General features: G+C 42.7%; 1 protein-coding gene across 3 annotated transcripts; it reads right to left on the bottom strand.

Annotated features, from left to right (window-relative positions):
* Positions 1 to 71: 71 nt before the first annotated feature.
* On the bottom strand, positions 72 to 18,520 carry dgcr8 (DGCR8 microprocessor complex subunit). Of its 3 annotated transcripts, none has more exons than XM_080739341.1 (14): positions 18,433 to 18,520; positions 16,848 to 17,870; positions 15,943 to 16,105; positions 13,582 to 13,724; positions 11,835 to 12,162; positions 10,874 to 11,071; positions 10,483 to 10,584; positions 10,293 to 10,391; positions 7,685 to 7,797; positions 6,066 to 6,166; positions 5,835 to 5,941; positions 5,007 to 5,134; positions 3,816 to 3,929; positions 72 to 2,381 (listed from the first exon to the last, which is right to left on the bottom strand). In XM_080739341.1, the coding sequence occupies exons 2-14, from the start codon at positions 17,565 to 17,567 to the stop codon at positions 2,298 to 2,300; spliced, it is 2,400 nt and encodes a 799-aa protein (XP_080595467.1). In that variant the 5' UTR covers positions 17,568 to 17,870; positions 18,433 to 18,520; the 3' UTR covers positions 72 to 2,297. The 3 variants fall into 3 exon arrangements, with proteins under 3 accessions (XP_080595467.1, XP_080595468.1, XP_080595466.1); XM_080739342.1 differs by lacking the exon at positions 18,433 to 18,520 and adding an exon at positions 18,172 to 18,342 and having other exon boundaries at positions 7,715 to 7,797; XM_080739340.1 differs by lacking the exon at positions 18,433 to 18,520 and adding an exon at positions 18,172 to 18,341.
* Positions 18,521 to 19,044: the final 524 nt, after the last annotated feature.

The following is a 19,044-nucleotide window of genomic DNA, read 5'->3' as shown; positions in this document are numbered from 1 at the left end:
TTAGAGCTCAGTCTTCATTCTAGGCAGCAACATCTCAAGCAAACAATCCATTGGAACAATGCCAACAAGTGTAAAAGCATTATTTTTTTTTCTTTTCTTCACACACTTTGCAAGAACACAACGGTAGGGATAGCACATTCTTCAAACAGTCCACCGTTCCACAACAGCCTCGTCTACCAAATTGGAGTGTCCACATAATGTAGGGAATGAACATTCCAGGAAAAAAAAAAAAGCACAGACCAAACAATGAATGAATGCACAGCTGTTTGTATTTGTTTCAGCAGGTATTGCATCTGTCTTGTGTACGTCTATATATTTAGAGATTATTCTTTTGTAAGCGTTCTGCAGCAACATGAGTATTCTATAAAATGCATAAGTCTGTTTTTGAGCTTTGGTTTGTACCACATTGTTTGGATTCAGTGATATTGATCGCATTTTGTCAAGAGGTAAGCGTACCAACTTCAGTTTAACATTTTCCTACTCCCAAGTTATAAAATGACAGACCAGGACACACAATCAACTGTCACAACAATGGCAAAATGTACACAAACCAAACCATTAACTCTTAAAATCTGCTCATGCTATAGGCAGTTTTCTCCATTTGCGTATCAATGAAGACATTTAGGCTTTTTTATATATATTTATTACCATTAAAAATACTAAATTGGTTAAACAATACATTTTCTCAAAATGTCCTCAAGTAAAGAAGGGATTGCCCACCCCCATTTCCACCAGTGGGTCTTTTTTCTCCCCTTTCATAGGTCCAAATGTATACACCCTTCATGAAATGGATTAACTAAGGCAACATGTAACTCCCTTAAGGACACTGAAATGGCCAGAAACGGATAGTGAGACACTTGAGCAAGTTGTCAGGTTGGGGTCATTGGCATTGCTTATGATAATTTACAGGAACATATTGAAACACTAGCTACTCGTAAAAGCATAAAAGAAAAAGGCGAGTAAAGATTGTTTACCTTGTATATCACCTCTTACAGCATTCTAAGCTCCTGTGCTTCAGCTCCCTGTAGTGCTAATAAAGAGAGCAGGACGCTAGTTTGTCAAGACCAGCCTGTATAGCAGTCTGTTGATATGTTTTCATTCTGTATTGCCAGAGTTTTAAAAAAAGGCAATTCAAAGTATTAGTTCCTATTAATACATAAGAAAAAAAGAAAGAAAAACTTAAATAACTCCACACACACTTAGCATTATTGTTTTTTGCACAAACAGCATTAGTTGACATAAATATCTGACAGAACATGAGTGCATAATTGTGGTTCTGAATAGTGATCACTTCACATGGTATATTTCAACGTGCAAACCAAGACTTCACCTGGCCATTCTAAAGAAGATAACAGAAAAGCATATTTGTAATAAACCACCCAAAATGTTCAGCAACACCAACCACTTAAAATACCCACTAAACACGTACAATTGGTTATCTGATTAAGTTGGTCAAGTAAACATGTACTGTCGGTAATCCCTTTGAAAGAAAAGAAAACGGGTGCCAGCACTGTATGTGGAGGTTCCAAAAACAGCACAACTAAAACAAATAAAATATGTAACCAGTGGTTAGATGCAGTAGAGCTATGGCTCTTAACTCAAGTTATGAGGAGCCAGATTACTGCAGGAGTTCATTCTATCCATCCAATTAGAGACTAGTTTAGACCTACTGTAGGACACAGATGAATGCAACTAATGATGTGGTCAAATTTCAAGTCCACCGGTCTGAAGATGAGAACCTCTGCAGTAGCGAAGCATGCCACGTCATCGTCACTAGTCACACCATGTTTGTTTCCCCCCGTGCAGTACACAGAGAATGCATCCAGAGAGGTAGACGTTTGCTCTGCTATCCATTAGTGCATTTTAGTCCCCTACTCCAGTGGTTCTCAAACTTTGACATTTGAAGGTCTCCCCTTAACTTTGACAGTGTACAAATGTCACCAAATGGACCCATTTGGTTCCATGTGTACACTGTCAAAGTTACAGACTTGCACGGGTCAATTTTAACACCCATAAAAAGGAACCTAGAGAGTCCCTGAAATCCACTTTGAGAACCACTGCCCTACCCCATAACACCCCACCACAGTGAACCAATAAAAACACAGCAGGCAGTAAGGGAGGAAAGCAAGCCAATGCTCTACCAGCTTGGTCAAATGTGTTGTTGTATTGCCATTATATCTCAGTGATGCATAATAAAGTGAAGGGTGAAGTGAGCATGGTGCGAGTGTGTGACAGTGGCTGTAGGTCGGTGCTGCGGGTCGGTCGGGCCGGTTGTCAGTGTTTTTCCAGACTTTTTTTTAGACGTCAACAGTGCAGAGAGGCTCACTGCCCGGCTGTGCCGACTCCATAATGGTCATCTTGGGTTTCTTCCGAGTCTCCTCCTGACAATAGGAAACAGGAATGTATCAAACAGCACAACCACAATACACACAAGTTTCATGCTTTGTTGCAAAACCCAGTTGTTCCGACATAAATAGTGTTTTTCCAACTGAATATGGCGTCAACGTGACTACTTAAGTTTGACACTACATTAGGTACATCAAAATGAAGCTATAAATGTCTGAAGTTGTAAAAAAAAAACTAAAATAATAATTCAATCCTTTTTTTAGATTCTAAACCATTTAAGGGACTGAAAACTGAGATCAGCACATCATCTTGATTAAACCTTTTTTTTTATCATCTACATTTTTTTTTTCATCTTTTAAAATTTCCACCCTTTATTATAGGCCCTGTCAAGACTAACTCCGACCGTTTGGTCTGAGGTGGGTGCAGACAACTACAGTACATATGGAGTAGACAGCTTCTATTCATCTGACACCAAGAGCTGTGGCCATGCATGCTGGGACCAACCCGCTGTCCCCTAGCAATCATGTTGCCTGCTAAACCTGTAGGAGTATGAGTTGCAACTTGCTAGCACAGTGACAGAGATTTCCCTCTTCTGTTGGCGTCACACCCGGAAACATGGGCATTTGTGTTTATTTGAGCCCCCCGGCCAAGGCAGAGGCACCATTGGAGGCATCAAACAATGTGGTGTGTGGCATTTCACCCCTGCGGCAGCCCTTCCCTGATTAAAATGCTGCATATGGCAATGATCTTCAGTGGTTGGAAATGTCCAGCCTTCTTGTTAAGGGACTTCTTGCAATTAAATTGACCTGATATTACAAAAATGTTGCTTATTGAAAGCAATGATTAAGAATCACTCACAGCCAACAACTGCAGATGTTCTGTCAAACTTAGACAGGCACGCAAAAAGTTAAAAAGCATTCAATCGGCATTCAAATGTTGATGTACAGCATGTAATTACAAAACATTATGAATGAAGCTTCAGCTTCCAACTTGTTCAGTACAGAACTACAAACAATCCAATGAATTATAATTCTAAAATTAGATATGTAATATGTTTATCAGTGGTTATAGCAGTGTTTCTCAACCTTTTTTCTGCATGGGCACACTTCATGTCCCAAGAATCCATGGGCACACAAACAATACGGGGGTGTAAATATCGTCACGGTCGGGAAGAAACCTTGTATTTCCAAGTTTCAAATTTGTACGTTGTTTCGCAAAGTAAAGCCCTGCTTCATCATACAAGGCTGTCGCACAACAGTAGTGAAAACAGCCGATCTACAAGCACACAACGCCTCGCACCGCGAGGCGTTGTGTGCTTGTAGATCGGCTTTTTTTCAAGGGGCACACTTGACCCTTCTCAGGGGCACATCAAAGGTCCCCAGGCACAGTGTTTGAGAAACACTGGGTTATAGGATAGATTTCAGAATTACATTAAGATCTAACTGAGCATACCAGAGGAGATTTCTTACCCTGTCCTTGGCTAATTTCCTCATCTCTTCTTGCAGTTTGTTGAGGATGTGAAGGTTTGGCTTGTTCTTTTTGGCATACTGCTGAAGCTCAATCACACTCTTATCATTGCTTTCCTGCAAAAAAAATGAATAATATAAGAACATAGCTTAATATCTCATGCCAATATTGGACGAAACCTCAGTTCTAGGGCTGGGCCATAAGAACATAGCTTAATATCTCATGCCAATATTGGATGAAACCTCAGTTCTAGGGCTGGGCCATATTATTATTATTATTTTTTTGCCTCGATTACAATGAATAAAGACATTTTCTTAATTTTTTTGCCTCGATTACAATGAATAAAGACATTTCATTGAACAACGAAGTGGGAGTTCAGTGTGAGTGGAAGTATGAGATATGAACATGAGATATGACATTTGGGAATGAGCGTGGGGTTTGTTCGTAACTTGATGTCATCTCCAACTCTGACCAGAACCCAGGCTTTTAACAGAAAACGTTATAAAAGAAATGCATACTGTATGGATACATATTAAACTTTGTTTCACAATCTTATTCATGCTTGTTTTTAGCATATACCTTTAATGTCATTACCAAGGGTCAGACTTTTTGCAATACTTTCCACAAGGCTCCAGACTAACTTTAGTTCATTACACTGGTGTGCTAGCATATCATTTAGGTGCACCCACACATACAAACACAGACCTGCTAAATTAAGGCGCACTGGTGAGACCAATGAATATCTTGTTTGCACTGGCCAATCTTTATGGGGCATGTGCCCCCAAAATCCTTCAGGTTGATAAAAGTATTTTCTTTGTGCATGTTTTCCTACTTTCTTGCACATTAACTTTACCCATTTTGGGCGGGAAACCCTTTGTGCTTTACCCTTCAGGACGGGAACCCCTTCTGGGTACAGTATAGAGCAGCATAATGTTTTTGTAAAATTTTAATAATTATTAAATGTTTCTCAGAAAACTTAGGTCCCTTTTTTATTTGTTATATATATATATATAATACGATGGAACTATGCATGAATACATTTCCAATTTAGTTGGCCTGGCTGGCAAGCATAACATTTCCAATTTAGTTGGCCTGGCTGGCAAGCATAAACGCATTCAATTCTTCACAAGATACAAGCTCTAAACCCTTTCTAGATTTTCCCTGCTGTTGGAGCTGTGCAGAGGCAGACCCACCTTCTTCACCATCTTGTTGCTCTCACGTCCGTACATGCGCAGCAGGGAGCCCCAGTTCTTTACATGGGGATGAAGCATCTGAAGGATCTTCTGAGATGCCAGCTGTTTGCCAACTCTCTTGTTCTTGCCTGTAGTAGCATTAGCAATACTAGCATTAATGTTGTTAGTATTACAGAATGCTAACATTAATGTTATTAGTAGTACAGAACTAAAAACTCCTAGTCGGTACAAAACCGTCTGGAGATGACGCGCTCTCTGCGAGAGTAGAAAAGTATTTTTGTTTACTGGGTGCAGATTCAGGTAAGTATCAGGAAGAAAGGGAATATCCGCACTCGCTGCAGTAGTTTTTGCACCTCAACTTACACTGGTGAGACTGCTGTTGTGCTTTAATGAAATAAAAATACAAAATAAGAAACTACTGCAGCGAGTGCGGAAATTCCCTTTCTTCCTGATTAGTAGTGCAGAATCATAATCTTTATTTGTCACATACACATTCGAAATGTATTCTCCGCCTCTTCGAGTGGTAGTGGTGATCAACCCCCTCAATCCAACCCTTGATGCTGAGTGCCAAGCAGGGAGGCATTGTGTCCCATTTTTACAGTTTTTTGGTATGACCCAAGCGGGGATTGAACCCCAACCTCCCAGTCTCAGGGCAGACACTAACCACACGGCCATGAGCTGGTCAGTGCTAGCATTAATGTTAGTACTATGGTATAACACCCCAGTGAATGTGAAAACATGCAGCTTATAACAAAAGTAGGTCAGTATATTAAAACAGTGTGTGTGCATATACTGTATCTATATGAGACATGGTCATGGTATACTTACACCATCCACGGACAGTGTGCTTGCCGCAAGTCATCACATACTCGCTCTTCTGGTTCTTCCCAGGGATAACCTCAAATTTGATGCTGGTATCTCCCATTCCATGGTTTCTATGGCAAGGAAAATAATATTCAGAAAATAAATGTCAAACACTTGAGGGAAAGTGGTCATAAAAATTATTGTAAATAAGTTAAGAAACATGTCAACAAAATATGAACTTATTGTGCCTCATACCTTTTAAGGCACTCATGAAGAATCTGATACGGTGAAAGGAGACCTGCTTTGTTGGTCAACTCGTACACCCTCGAGTCTTCAATACTGATATGGTTAAAATACTGTGAGTGAGAAGAATGCAGAATAATACATAGTTAAACCACGAGTACCATATACAAGAAAGTCTTGTTCAGACCGTAACCAGGAGAAGCAAGGATACCAGGCGTAGCAGGTATCGTAACTGTAAGCCAGGGTTCCCCAATAGGCGGCCCGGGGGGCTACTGTCTGGCCCCCACCAACCCTAGTAATATTGGTGGTATAAGAGCAGCAACAACACTAGTATATCGTCGTATCTCCAAATTTGTACGTTCTTTCCCAAAGTAAAGCCCTGCTTCATCATACAAGGCCGTCGCACAAAAGTAGTGAAAACAGCTGATCTACAAGCACACAACGCCTCGCGATGCGACGATATCTGAACTGTCGCTGGAGTAGTGGGAACGCCACCGTCGCCCCCTGCAATGTTTTGGCCCTCGGCTTGGTACCCTAGACATAATTCGGCCCTTAGGGAAAACTAATTGGGGAACCCTGCAGTAAGCTTATTACAGCTTTGGAAATCAATGGCCTCTGAATAGTTTTGAGACAGACTCTTGGCTCACACAATTTACAACGGGCAACGGAAGCGCTGTAGAGTGAATGTCCCCCTACCCCCACACGCGTTTTTGCGGTCGCATTAATTTGTCCTTCTGTCAATCTAATTAGTCAAAGCATATCCAGGTTCCTGGTTAGCAGAAATGGAAATTAAATATTTTAAAACCGATCATATACATTACATATCCTCGCTGTCAGGCAGAAACCATTTATCTCAATTCAGTATTTCAACTTCGCATGTCTTCATAAATTAATGCCCTACTTCCAAGGGTCCCACAAAGTAGGAAAAATATCCGATCTAAAAGTTCACAACACATTACCTTAAGGACACAAAGAGATTTCTACCCATCAGCGATGATAAACCGTTATCCAAAAATACCCTTTGTTGACATCCAAAAATACCCTTTGTTGACATATTGGGTTACATGAGAAACTGCATAGTCAATTTAAAGCTATACTGTGTAAGTTGCTCAACTTGTGGTCAGTAGCTCTATAGCAAACCTCGGTCGCGTCCGCGTCTTTCGGCCGTTTTTCGGTTCTCACACCCCCGCGTCTGCCTCCACCTCGCCAAGATCTATCTTTTGAGGGGTCCCTGGTTGCTGTGCGTTCAGCCATTCCGGAGATACACTCCTTCACCCATGCTTCACCGTGCACCCGAGTATAGAGACACACGGGAGACTACAAATATGGCCGCCCTAGCGACCCCACTCCAAGATGCGCTGTGATTGGCCGGCAGTGTATAACCCTCGCTGTGATTGGCCGGTAGTGTGATGACGCAATCTTGCCGCGAAAACCGGTCCCCGGTAGGGATCATAGAAAACATATAAAGAGAAGGCTTTAGAAGCTGAAAATAACGGAGTGGGGGTTCTAAAACTTTAGCAATTTAACAGTTAGGACAATTTTAAGATTTGTTTAAAAAAAAAAGTTACATGGTATAACTTTAAAGCACCAAAGTCAGAAGTAACAAGTATAGTTTCTTTTTCAACTCTTACTACAGTGAGTCTGCATGAGCGCAACGATACCTCCAGTTCATCGCCCTCTACAGGCTTCTCCTCAGATGTCTGCTTCACAAAGTCAGGGATGAGGATTTCCAGTGTGGCTCGAGCTGTAAGTCACAAAAGGTCAACACAGTTAAGTAGTGTACATGGGTGTGTAATGGAGAGGGTACAAATGTAAACAATGGGTCCATTTGGTTAGTTTTACAATGATTTAACTGGTTTTATTTTATTCCTCATGTCACCAGTCAATGTGGTTGGTATTGTTTTGGTACCGTATGTGGCCAAGTCAGAATGTCTCATGAATCAATTATAAAAGATACTTTAAATAACAGAAAATCTACCAAAGAATATAGCTCTTGCTTTAGTGCCAACAGCCATCAGAGGCTGCCCTGCACCCTCCAAAATCATGGCCTTGTATGTGTAGCCTCGCAAAGCGAGACTATCACTGGATATGAGTCTGGTATTTCTATATGGAAGTTTTTGTTTTAAAAAAGAAATCGCTCTGGACACAATTGTTATGGTCAGCCAACTCTTCGGGGTGAGGAAATGGATTCACAATTGAGCGTGGCCAGACCCAAATCCACCAAGGGCTAATATTTTTTGCACTGGCGGATTCGTTTGATTCCAGGCTATTGTATGTGTGTGTATGTTTGAGAGTTTTGAGGTGATGTTTGTATTGTTCTGTTCTGTGTGTACTGTAGGTGTGTATGAGTGTGTGGGGGTCTTTATTTTATTATTTGATCCATCCTAGTGCCTTATTGTATGGATCAGTACTGCAATGTAAGCAGAGCAGCTATAACTTTGAGGTTATCAACTGGGTCCCTCTGAGCCAGGGAACTTCACTATGTATTCAATGTTACACAGGGTTCCCACACATCTTTACTAATTCATTTCCAAAACTTTTCCAGAATATTTAACCCGATTTCCAGGACTATATAACAATAATTCAGCTCAATAACGAGTCGCTTACTCCTATGCGCAATGCCCAAAGACAGGTAGTGTATGCCAGTGGTTCTCAACCTTTTCAGGCCGTGACCCCCGAAATAATTGAGGACCCCCGAGAGTTGAGGAATTTTGTATAACACTGTTTTGTGAAAATAGCCGATCTACATGCTCACAACGCCTCGCAACGGCGTTGTGAGCATGTAGATCTGCTATTTTCACAATTTCTGCCTCTAATATTTGACAATTTGTCCAATGTTTAATTTGTCATTTCAGTATTAACAAAATCAATAACGAAAGACAATGCATAGTTATTTTTTTCCCAGGACCTTCCAGGACCCTTGATCAATTCCAAAACTTTTCCAGTACTGGAAAAATATATTTCTAATTTCAAAATATTTCCAGGAATTTCATGACCGTGGGAACCCTGGTTACAGTGAAGTGCCAGACAAAACAAGTTGGGAACCATTGCTAGTATAGACCAGGGGTCCTCAATAGGCGGACCGCGGTCCATGTCCGGACCCAGGCGCACCTCTGTCCGGACCGCGGCACATTTCTGAGAAATCTCCGCACAGTTGTAGGCCTATCTGACGATCGGACGGACTGTGTGTGATGTGTGTTTGTGTGTGCGTGGGTGTGTATGTGCTCATTCGTTCAAACACATACACAGGCTCACAAGACACACCCCTACGCCAATTTGCAAGCCCACAAAGCGTCGCGGGTGCAACGTGCTGTGGGCTTGTAGATCAAAGGTTTTCCTTCCCTCCGACTCAGTCTGCTCTCCATGCTGCTCCCCCCTCCCCTCCCCTCCCCTCCCCTCTCCACACACTCATGCCGCTCGCTGCCTGAAAGAGTTGCTAAAACCTCTTGGAAACCATTGCTCCCACTGGATTAATAACTTAGAGATCTTCTACCTTTGGCTGTTCAATTGGAGAGGACAACAGCAACACATTAATATCCACGATGTAAGGCTCCAACTGCTTGCATTAGACGAGAAATGGTCGCGAAACTCGCGATGCGTGATCATGCGTCTTTAACAATGTGATGTGTCGTCGCATTCGCATATTATTGCCAGCTATCCTAGGCTGTGTTAGGTTAATAACTATGACTCGTTGACCCTGATTTGACTGGCCATTTGACATAGGCAATCAGCACAGTATGGCTTGTGCAGTACGTGTGTCAACTGAATGTCAAGTAATCCTCTCCCCCTCACGCTAAGTTCCACTTTATTTTCCATTCTGAACGACAAGCCTAATATTGCATTTATGCTCTTTAGTTTCCAATAATTAAACTATAAGCCAGTGTTTTATTGCTACACAATAAATGTAAATAATGTAGCCTACTCTTCATCCATCCATCCATCTTCAACCGCTTATCCAGCATCGGGTAGCAGGGGTAACAGTTCCAACTGAGATTTCCAAAGTTTCAAATAATAATAATAATAATTAAAATAAACAATTCTAATGATTATAATAAACATATATACATACAGTACATACTGTATAAATGTATCCGCCTTATTTCGCCTTCGCCTTTTTTTTCCGGACCCGGACCTGTTTCAAAAAAATGTTTCTGGACCTTCAAGATTTGTATTTGAGGACCCCTGGTATAGACCATCATGATTTCAACACACACAGTGGTAAGGTCAAGGAAAAATTACCAGCTTTATTCTTGGCAAGTTTTTTACTGCTTGCAGTTCCTGTGCCGTAAGTCACTCCATCTATAATGACTGAGGCTCCAAAGGGTTCACTTGGGTTCTCTGCAAGGAAGCACCAAAACAGAAATGACTGGCTAATAAAAACAGAACAGAAGACAACTTCAAAGTATCACTGAGGAGAATAGAAACTTACCACATTCAAAAAAGTTGTAAACAGGTCGGACCTTTAGTACACGTTGCATATATTCATGTAGGATGCAAACTTCTGATTTCCCATTAGGGTTGATGACGAATTCTGATAAAAACAGGACAGTGTTAACACTTTATATGCCAAAGATTTCCTAGTTCCGTGCTAATTGCTGATTAAATAAAAAGAAATGGACTCGCTAAAAACCCCTAGCATCTAATGTGTTAATACCTGGCAGTCAATGTGTTAACATAGGAGTACAACATGGTTAAACCAGAGAGCTACTACTGTATCATTTGTTGCATTAGGTCACTTTATGATCTTTCCACAGAGTGGCATCAGACCCTAAAAAACAAAGTCCTGAACAACAAAATAGCTTCATAGGTTCCACAATTACCTTTCTTAGTGGGTGCGTCTTGCACTGACAGCGTGATGAGTTTCTGGTTGGCAGGGAGGATGGGCCTCTCCGACTCTGCCTGCTTCCTCTTCATGTCTCTGTTGAACTGCCTGCGCTCTGCCCAGGTGCGGAACTTCTTCACAGTCACCTGCTCAAAGTCGAAGCGCTTCTGCAAGTAACCACGGAACTCTTCAAGACCTAGAAGAACCCAGTGAAAAACAAGTTTGTCATTTCATCTGGAACGATCAAATGTTCCATTTGAAAAGAAAGTCTCCTAAAACATGATCTAAATACTAGGCCTGTGACGATTCACTTACCTCCCGATTCGATTCAATTTCGATTCATAGGTTGACGATTCGATTATATCACGATTATTGCGTTTTCCTGCGATTTGCGATTCGAATGACGATTATTGCGATTTTCCCCCAAAAATTACAGCTTTAGCCTTTTTTATATTGAAACATTTTAAAACAATTCTAAACAATATAAAACATTAAAAGTTGAATCTCGTACTTCAAATCAATGCAGCCAAATAAAGTCAGTCAATCTTTCCGACATTTATTTCAGCCAAAGTGCCAGTGGTACAACATTACAACAACATGTTCCTGGTCAAAATGCCAGAAAACACAGAACACAACAGTCATATAAATAAAAAAAAGAATCGCTGTGCTGCAGGCTGTGCTAGCTTTAGCCATAACATGACATCCTCATGACCTAAAACTGTTCCTTTAGGACCTGTATTTACTCTGACTGAAAGTGGTTATTTCACCTTCAGGTTCATTTCGCCTTTTTTTTAATAAATAAATAAAATCAGGAAAATCGATTAATTGAATCGCCGACATTAACATCGCGATAATATAGTAAATCGATGCACAGGCCTACTAAATACACAACACTCTGGGAGATCAATGTCAAGATGTTAAGAAATGGGTAGAAAAAAAGCTTTACTCTCATCCTTTACCTATTGACTCGTCCTTGCACACCTCAACCTTGGCTTTGACCTGTCCCAGGGCTCCCTGAGCCGTGTCGAAGGCATGGGGCACAACTTTGCTTTGGATTGGGGACGGTGCCTCTGCCAAGCTGCCAACAACCAGGCTCTCCTCTTGTTCCTGGGCTGTTGAGTCTGGCTCATCAGCCCTGTCTGTGCTGTCGGCCATCTCCTCCTCGCCTGGCTTGACGGGAGACACCTCGGCATTGGGGGTCACCTCTCCATTGAGTTCCTTCTCCTCCACCTCCTTCATCTTCCTGTAGTGCAGACAGGGGATGCTGGTGGTGGGAGCGTCATGTTTCTGTACCCAGATGAACAAGAAGGAAGGGCAGACTGAAGTTTTAATGGAGTTACATTTTAGCAGCCTATGTTTATGCAATGATCTTATCCAGAGCAATGTACATTGCCTGCAACAGAATAGCAACCAACAGTTTGAAGACTTTGATAAAATTACTTTTTGCTGTTTCTCTACACCTAACGACGGAGACCAAGACTAGGATACAGATTAAAAATAATAATCAATAAAATGTAAAGACATCCTAACACAAATATCAAATCCGGAAATTTTACATATAAATGAATTTCCATCAGGACACCTTCATAGTAATAATATGGTGATAGGTTTTAGTCTTGCACACAAAATCTGCTTTTATGGCTCGCTGCTGCACAATCAGACGTTTGCCATGCACATGAGCTGGAGAGGTGGTGGGTATAAGGCAGAAGGACTCTCTGCAAACAGATCAGATCAGCAAACGGAGTAGGTTAGTAAGTGTGTATGTGTCCTGTAGTTGACATTTAGGGAGTGTGAATAATGGTTGGTTTGCGTGATATTGCACACAAAAGGTGGACCAAGCAGCTAAACCATAGGGTTTCCTAATGAACTTGTGTTGCTCATACTGTATATATCCAAACTAAAAGCAAAAACTGTGGATTGTACAATTATACAAAGAATACGTATTTCACTGAGAGGAGGATAACAGCATTACTCACACAAGTAAGTATTAGCGAACGAATGATACTAAGTCGAGTGTTAAGAAACTGTCTCACCTATCAATTAGGGTTGCAACGGAGATTTTTAACACCGAAAATATCGTCCGTGTCAACACCGCGGTTATCGGTAACACCGGTTCAACCACCATTGCGTGTCTTGTCGTCTTGTGAGCACTCAGTAGCAGCCAATGCTACCTCAAGCTACAACAAAAACAACCATCCGACCATATTAAAAATTCAGCTTTGTAAAAAAAAACAACACCACTGTTAGTGTTACAACAGCCCTGCGTTTTCTTGCTTGGCTAATCGTTGTTTTTCCGCCTAATGCGCGCTGTGACATTATAAAGCCACAACTAGTCTCCTGGAACGTGCCCTGCGAGTGGGGATGAGACGTCATGCAGTCTGATGGGCTGTGCCTCGCCCCATGGATGATCCGTTGATTCTGAATTCTGATTCTTGACACTCCCACACAAGGAACAGCTCCGGCCTCCCGCAATTGAGAACCGAATCCCATCGTTCATTTAAAAGAGCTGTTCAAAAGAGCGGAATCGTTGGCGAACGTCACATCTCTAATGCGATCCTCGGGCAGAGCAGGGGAGCGGATGCGCTTTCTTTTTATTTAACGGTGTTATTGGTGTGCAAGTAAAGTACTCTGTGTTGTGCACGCTCACCGGTAACACTGAGTACCGTTGCAACCCTACTATCAATTCAAACAAGCGTTCTGTCTTACCCTGATACTCCCGGTCCCCAGAAAGTATGGTCTAGACCAGGTCACCACACGTGTCTCCCTGTGCAGATAGACTGGAATGCCCGAGTTATGGAATGTCATGATCCATCCATCAGGGAGGGGCTCAGTGGGCGGTCGACCCCGACCTAGGAAAGGCAGAACACAGGAAAGAAAGATACTGTACATGGACTAATTGGACCCGTCTTGCTGATCTTTGATGCCCACGTTCGGTCACCTAAATGTCCAAGATTCGGGAGCTTTAAAAAAAAAGGTATGACAGTTGAAACTGCAGCAAAAAAAATGCTTGCTCAGGGTGGGACAATGTCGTGTCTTTGCTCTACATGTAAAGTGCCTTGAGAAAACTTGTGATTTGACACTTTTGTTATTTTCTGGCTCCAACCTAACTCAGTAGCCCTGTACTTATTTTTGAGGTGTGTCAGTTTCGCTGTGTGCACGTCTCGTGCTTTTTGCACTGATCAATGGACACTTTTTGTCTGTGATTGAAGTAGTATTATTGTCTCCACCAGCCGAAGGCTGAGGGAGAGTATGTTTTCCCCTCCGTCCGTCCGTCCGTGCGTGCATCCGTCTCAGTCACCGTTGGCCCGATCGCTGCCAAACTGAGCACACACACTCCCTGGATGCCAATCTAGAACCTCTGCCCCACATTTTTCAAATCAGCCTCATGGTGGCGCTATAACAGGCCGATTTGTGTGGCCTGGTTGTTACCAGCTAATCTCCGGCGCCGTTGGCCCGATCGCTGCCAAACTGAGCACACACACTCCCTGGATGCTAATTCAGAACCTCTGCCCCACATTTTTTAAATCAGCCTCATGGTGGCGCTATAACAGGCCGATTTGTGTGGCCTGGTGGAGACCTGTGCTCGGAAGAGCACTGCTTCTAGTTATTTGTGTTTTATGACGAGAAGACGGTGACACTCTTATGAAGCACTGACTGTTATGGACACTCTTTGTTTAACTTGTGGGGCGGCATAGCTCAGGGGTAGAGAAACCGTTATTAGAGCACTTAGGGTTCCCGAAGTTCCCAGTTCGAATCCGGGCTCCCCCTGAGTTAATGTCGAAGGGTCCTTGGGCAAGACTCTGAACCCCACATTGCTCCCGGTGAGTAGGTTGGTGCCTTGCATGGTTTCCTCCGCAACCGGTGTATGAATGTGTGCGTGAATGGGTGAATGTAATGCACAATCTCTGTAAAGCGCTTTGGATAAAATGCACCATTTACCATTTACCTTGTTTTTTGCTGTACACAACTGTACTTTTTCCTACTTTTACCTGTAACTTTGTAACTTCAAATGCTGTGCCACCTCTGGGTGACTGATTTTCCCTCATGAGATAATGAAGTTATCTATCTATCAGTGTGGAGAAGAAGAAAAAACTCACTGAGACAAGTAGTTGCAAAAAGTAAAACTAAAAACACTTCATTGCTGTAACTGGAATTCTGCCTGACAACTCATAATGCAGAACTTCACAAGGCACTGTGTTTTATACATGTGCGTCTTGACTGTAATAGTTAAGCCTTGAAGTTATTTTCAAATGTAGGCAAAACTCTCAAATGACCACTAATCATGATAGTCTGGACAGACAGACTGACATATGGACAGACAGACACACACACTCAGTCAAGTGTTGGAGCGGCTGGCACCGCTCATAAATCATCACTATCCTACATTACTGAATGCATTGTTAGTGGTCCACGGTTGGTTGCAATATTGTGAAAAATACTCGGTCACCGTTGGTGAGAATATTATTATTATGTCATTTCTCTGACACTAGCCTCTTGAGACACCTGTAAAATAAGGTTCAAGTCCTCGATTACCAACATTACAAAACTAACAAGGAAGAATCCCAGCCACGATACCTAGACCAGGGGTTTTCAAAGTGGGTGACGGGGCACCCTGGGGTGCCGTGACGGCAATCCGGGGGTGCCGCAAGATAATTTGATAATATTTTGAATTTATTTGGTTAAACCTAAAAGCATATTTAGTATCATTTTAAACTTGAAATACAAAGTTATTTTAAGTCAGTTCTAACCAAAATGGCCATTATCTCAAAGTTTTCCTCGCAACATAATCACTAAAATATGCCATAAATATAAGGTGTTGGGAGTGAAAATTATGAATATATTGTAAGGGTGCCTCAGATGAAAATAACATTTATGGGGTGCCTTGAGCCAAAAAAGTTTGGGAACCCCTGACCAAGACAACAGATGTTACTAATATCCCTAGGCCTAGATTATTCATGTGTTATTCACATGTAAAAACATGGTGATACTTGACAGACATAAGTCCAGGAGCTCTGCGTCCCCCACAATAATACTCAATCCAACCGGCAGACCCGCAGCACCACTCACTCTTCAGGACAGTCTTAATTTTGGTCATCATGGGCTGGACACCTCCCTCTCCATCTGACCCGTGGTCACTCTCCCCGCCATATTTGTCCTCTGCCATTCGCATCTTCTTGGGTACCGGAAGACCTTCCTCCAGCAGTGCATCCACGTCATTATCAAACTCCTCCTAAAAGAGACTATGGTTAAGATCGAGGGGGAAGGGATAGAAGACTAGACAGTCTTGTATTAACTGGGTGTGTGGGGTTCACCCATCCGGGGCTCAACTTCTTGGCATTTTTCCCCAAGCACGTTTAAGGTGTGTAGTATTTTTTTACCCCCAGTTGGAAAGCAAAATGTGTTATTTTTCGATAATCGGCATCAGGTAATGCACGTGCTCACAAAGCATTTAAGAACAAAATGTCTAAAGACAAATCTAATTGTGTGGAGTGCAAATCTACCTATAAGCTGCAATCGTTCGTTTTCATGTCCTACCCAGGAATCGAATCTCATTGTCCTATGTTTACTGATAATAGATCCTACGAGAGTGTTTTGTGTGTTGCTGGGACAGAAAAACCTAATAACAAAGTTGATTTTCTCCTGATTGGCCTCTGGAAAAAATAAAACATTTTAGTATGAAAATCTTGGGAATATTGAGTGGCTTCTGATATTTCTACTGCCTGCACTGAACTCAGTACTTGGCAACCAACACACTATATAACGAAACAGCAGAAAACAATGAATTATAACCACCACAGGCTGAATACGCACATCTTAGCATCAACTGTCACTTCAAAGGAGGGACAAAACTGCCAACATTGGTCAAGGCACAAAAGTATGATGCACTTTATTCACTTGACAGACACTGACTGGATGATAGCATAGGTTAAGTGAAGTTCTAGGCTCTAGTAGAGAGGGATGGGAAGACGTACCTCGTAAGCATATGTCAGGACCTCATCTTCAGCTGGGTCCTGCTGAACTATGACCTCTGACCTGAAGCCACCAGGCTCCCGGTCGTCATGATCCAGGAAGTTGTCACTGAAGTCGTCCAGCTCATCCAGTACAGCGAACTCTACCTTGTTCTCCAGATCTACCTCAGACTCCTCTACTCTGCCTGCACCGTTCCCGACACCGGAGCTAAAGCTACTCTCGCCTTCCCCTTGCTCGCTACAATCATGCAACTCACCATTCAGGCTATCCGCGCCAACCTCCATTGCGTTTTCCTTCCCTACGCCAGTGTACAAAACCTTCCTGTCTTTGCTATTGCTGCTCTCTGTGAAGCTCACGCTGATCTTAACATCGCGGAGCAACTTGAGGTCTGGGAGGAACGTGGTGACATGGCTAGGAGCGTGGCGAGCTGTTCGGGGGCACTGGGGGGGACCGGGGGGAGGGAGGGGTCCCTCGTTCGAGAGGTGAGTACAGAATGTTACGGAGCCGTTGGTGAAGGGCTGCGGCTGCTGCTGATGCTGTGCTTCCCCGGCATCCCCTTCTGGGGTGTGTGTGGGTCCATCACCACCAGAGCCAACGTCCATTAGCTCTGCCTCACTGGACGTTTGCAGGGGAGGTAGTGGAGGTGCTCGGCCATCGCCCTGTCCGAATTCATCACTAGGTGGCTCCAAGGGGAGAGGGGGCAGTATATCATCTATCTCCATCTTTACTGAGTGAGCTACTTGCTTATTAGACTTATACAAAATGGCTATTTACTCTACTCTATCTACCTAGAACGGTTTCTTCCACGAGCCTAGTTGAAAGCAAAACACATGCAGAGGAGCATTCCTGTGTATAGACCATGTACCAGTGTTGAATAGGCTAAGCTGACTACATTGTTCTTTTCATTAATGTAGACAGCTTTTAGAATTACTGTCTCAATTATTGGAAATCACAATGCATTCAGCTTAATAGGGGGTCTCTAGGCTCTTGTTCATCATCTTCCACTGCATCCCTCTCAGAGCGAGCTAAAAAAGAAAGAGAACAATGCGGGTCAAGATGAGCTAAATGTCGCCCAATATTGTACCGATCTTTAAAATATATAATGGGGAGATTAAAGGCAACCTTTTCATTTCCATACGCAGGCTTCGACTGCTCCCAACTAACACATTAAATACGTTTATTTCCCGAGATCTACTCACTGTCTGTCTGCAGGCCCCATCATCATCATTATTGCTATCGTGCTAACGTTGCTACACGGCACCTGTAGGCTGTAGCAATAGCTAAACAGCCGTAAACAATCAAGTACCGGGTTATAGGAATACTTACCAATGCAAATTACAAAATGCACTTTGCTTGGGCCCCTATCTACGGCGCTACATCATTTTCTTTCTAGAGGCACCGCCATACGGCTTCTCCATTAATTCCGCCATCTTGCAGAGAGAACCGCAACTGCAATCGGCCACCAGACCAGACGCCTTGCAACAGAACACCCCTCCTCGAATACCGGCTTTTTAACATTGATTGGCCCCAGGTTCAAATGTAAATATAAACCCAACCAAAGTCACCGATCAACACACGAGGTCTTACCGGGCTGGAAAATATTCGAGGAGAATCCGGACAAATCAAACGCAAGAATTTGTCTTGCACTCGTTGCAACAACTTGCATTAACATAAGCTCGCGACTGTGTGTGTAGTGTGGAGCCCGAGCCTGGTTTCTATTTACTGTTCAGTGTGCTAAGATCCGGTTTAGAGCCCACCTAGTGGCGTGTACTGCACTGGTTCCCAAGCAGTGGGTCGGGACACATTTGTGGGTCGCAGACATATTTTTATGGGATTTACGAGCTCACCCCAGTCCAGGGCAAACGTATAATGTTTCTTTTGGGCGGCTCACGGGCTAAAAAGTTTGGGAACCACTTACTTTATCTGGTACTTCTCCGTTTCCGCCTAATAACCGGATCTGTGTGGAGTGAATTGATCAAAATAACTCTATTTTAGTGTGTGCATGGCATGCATTGCAAACGCAATGCCACTCTCAAGCATTGGATGGCGCTCTTCAACAGCAGAAGCTGTTGCATGTGGGAATCCTAGTCCGGTGGTTAAAAGGATTGAACGTTTAAAACCATTTATTGCATGATGGTTCCTTAGGGTCAGTTATTGAATTTTAGACTAGGAGCCCTTATGTATCTATTACATTTACTA

Source organism: Nannobrachium achirus, assembly GCF_963921795.1.
Source record: "Nannobrachium achirus genome assembly, chromosome: 12".
Lineage (NCBI taxonomy): Eukaryota > Metazoa > Chordata > Actinopteri > Myctophiformes > Myctophidae > Nannobrachium > Nannobrachium achirus.
Note: the sequence above shows the minus strand (reverse complement) of the source record. Positions and strands in the feature narration are given on the sequence as shown.

Coding starts and splice junctions, on each gene's coding strand:
- dgcr8 (XM_080739341.1), bottom strand. CDS start 17,567: ATGGAGATAGATGATATACTGCCCCCTCTCCCCTTGGAGCCACCTAGT. Junction 13,725..15,942: donor AATTAAGACTGTCCTGAAGA/GTGAGTGGTGCT, acceptor TGCCTTTCCTAG/GTCGGGGTCGACCGCCCACT. Junction 10,392..10,482: donor TTACAACTTTTTTGAATGTG/GTAAGTTTCTAT, acceptor GCTTCCTTGCAG/AGAACCCAAGTGAACCCTTT.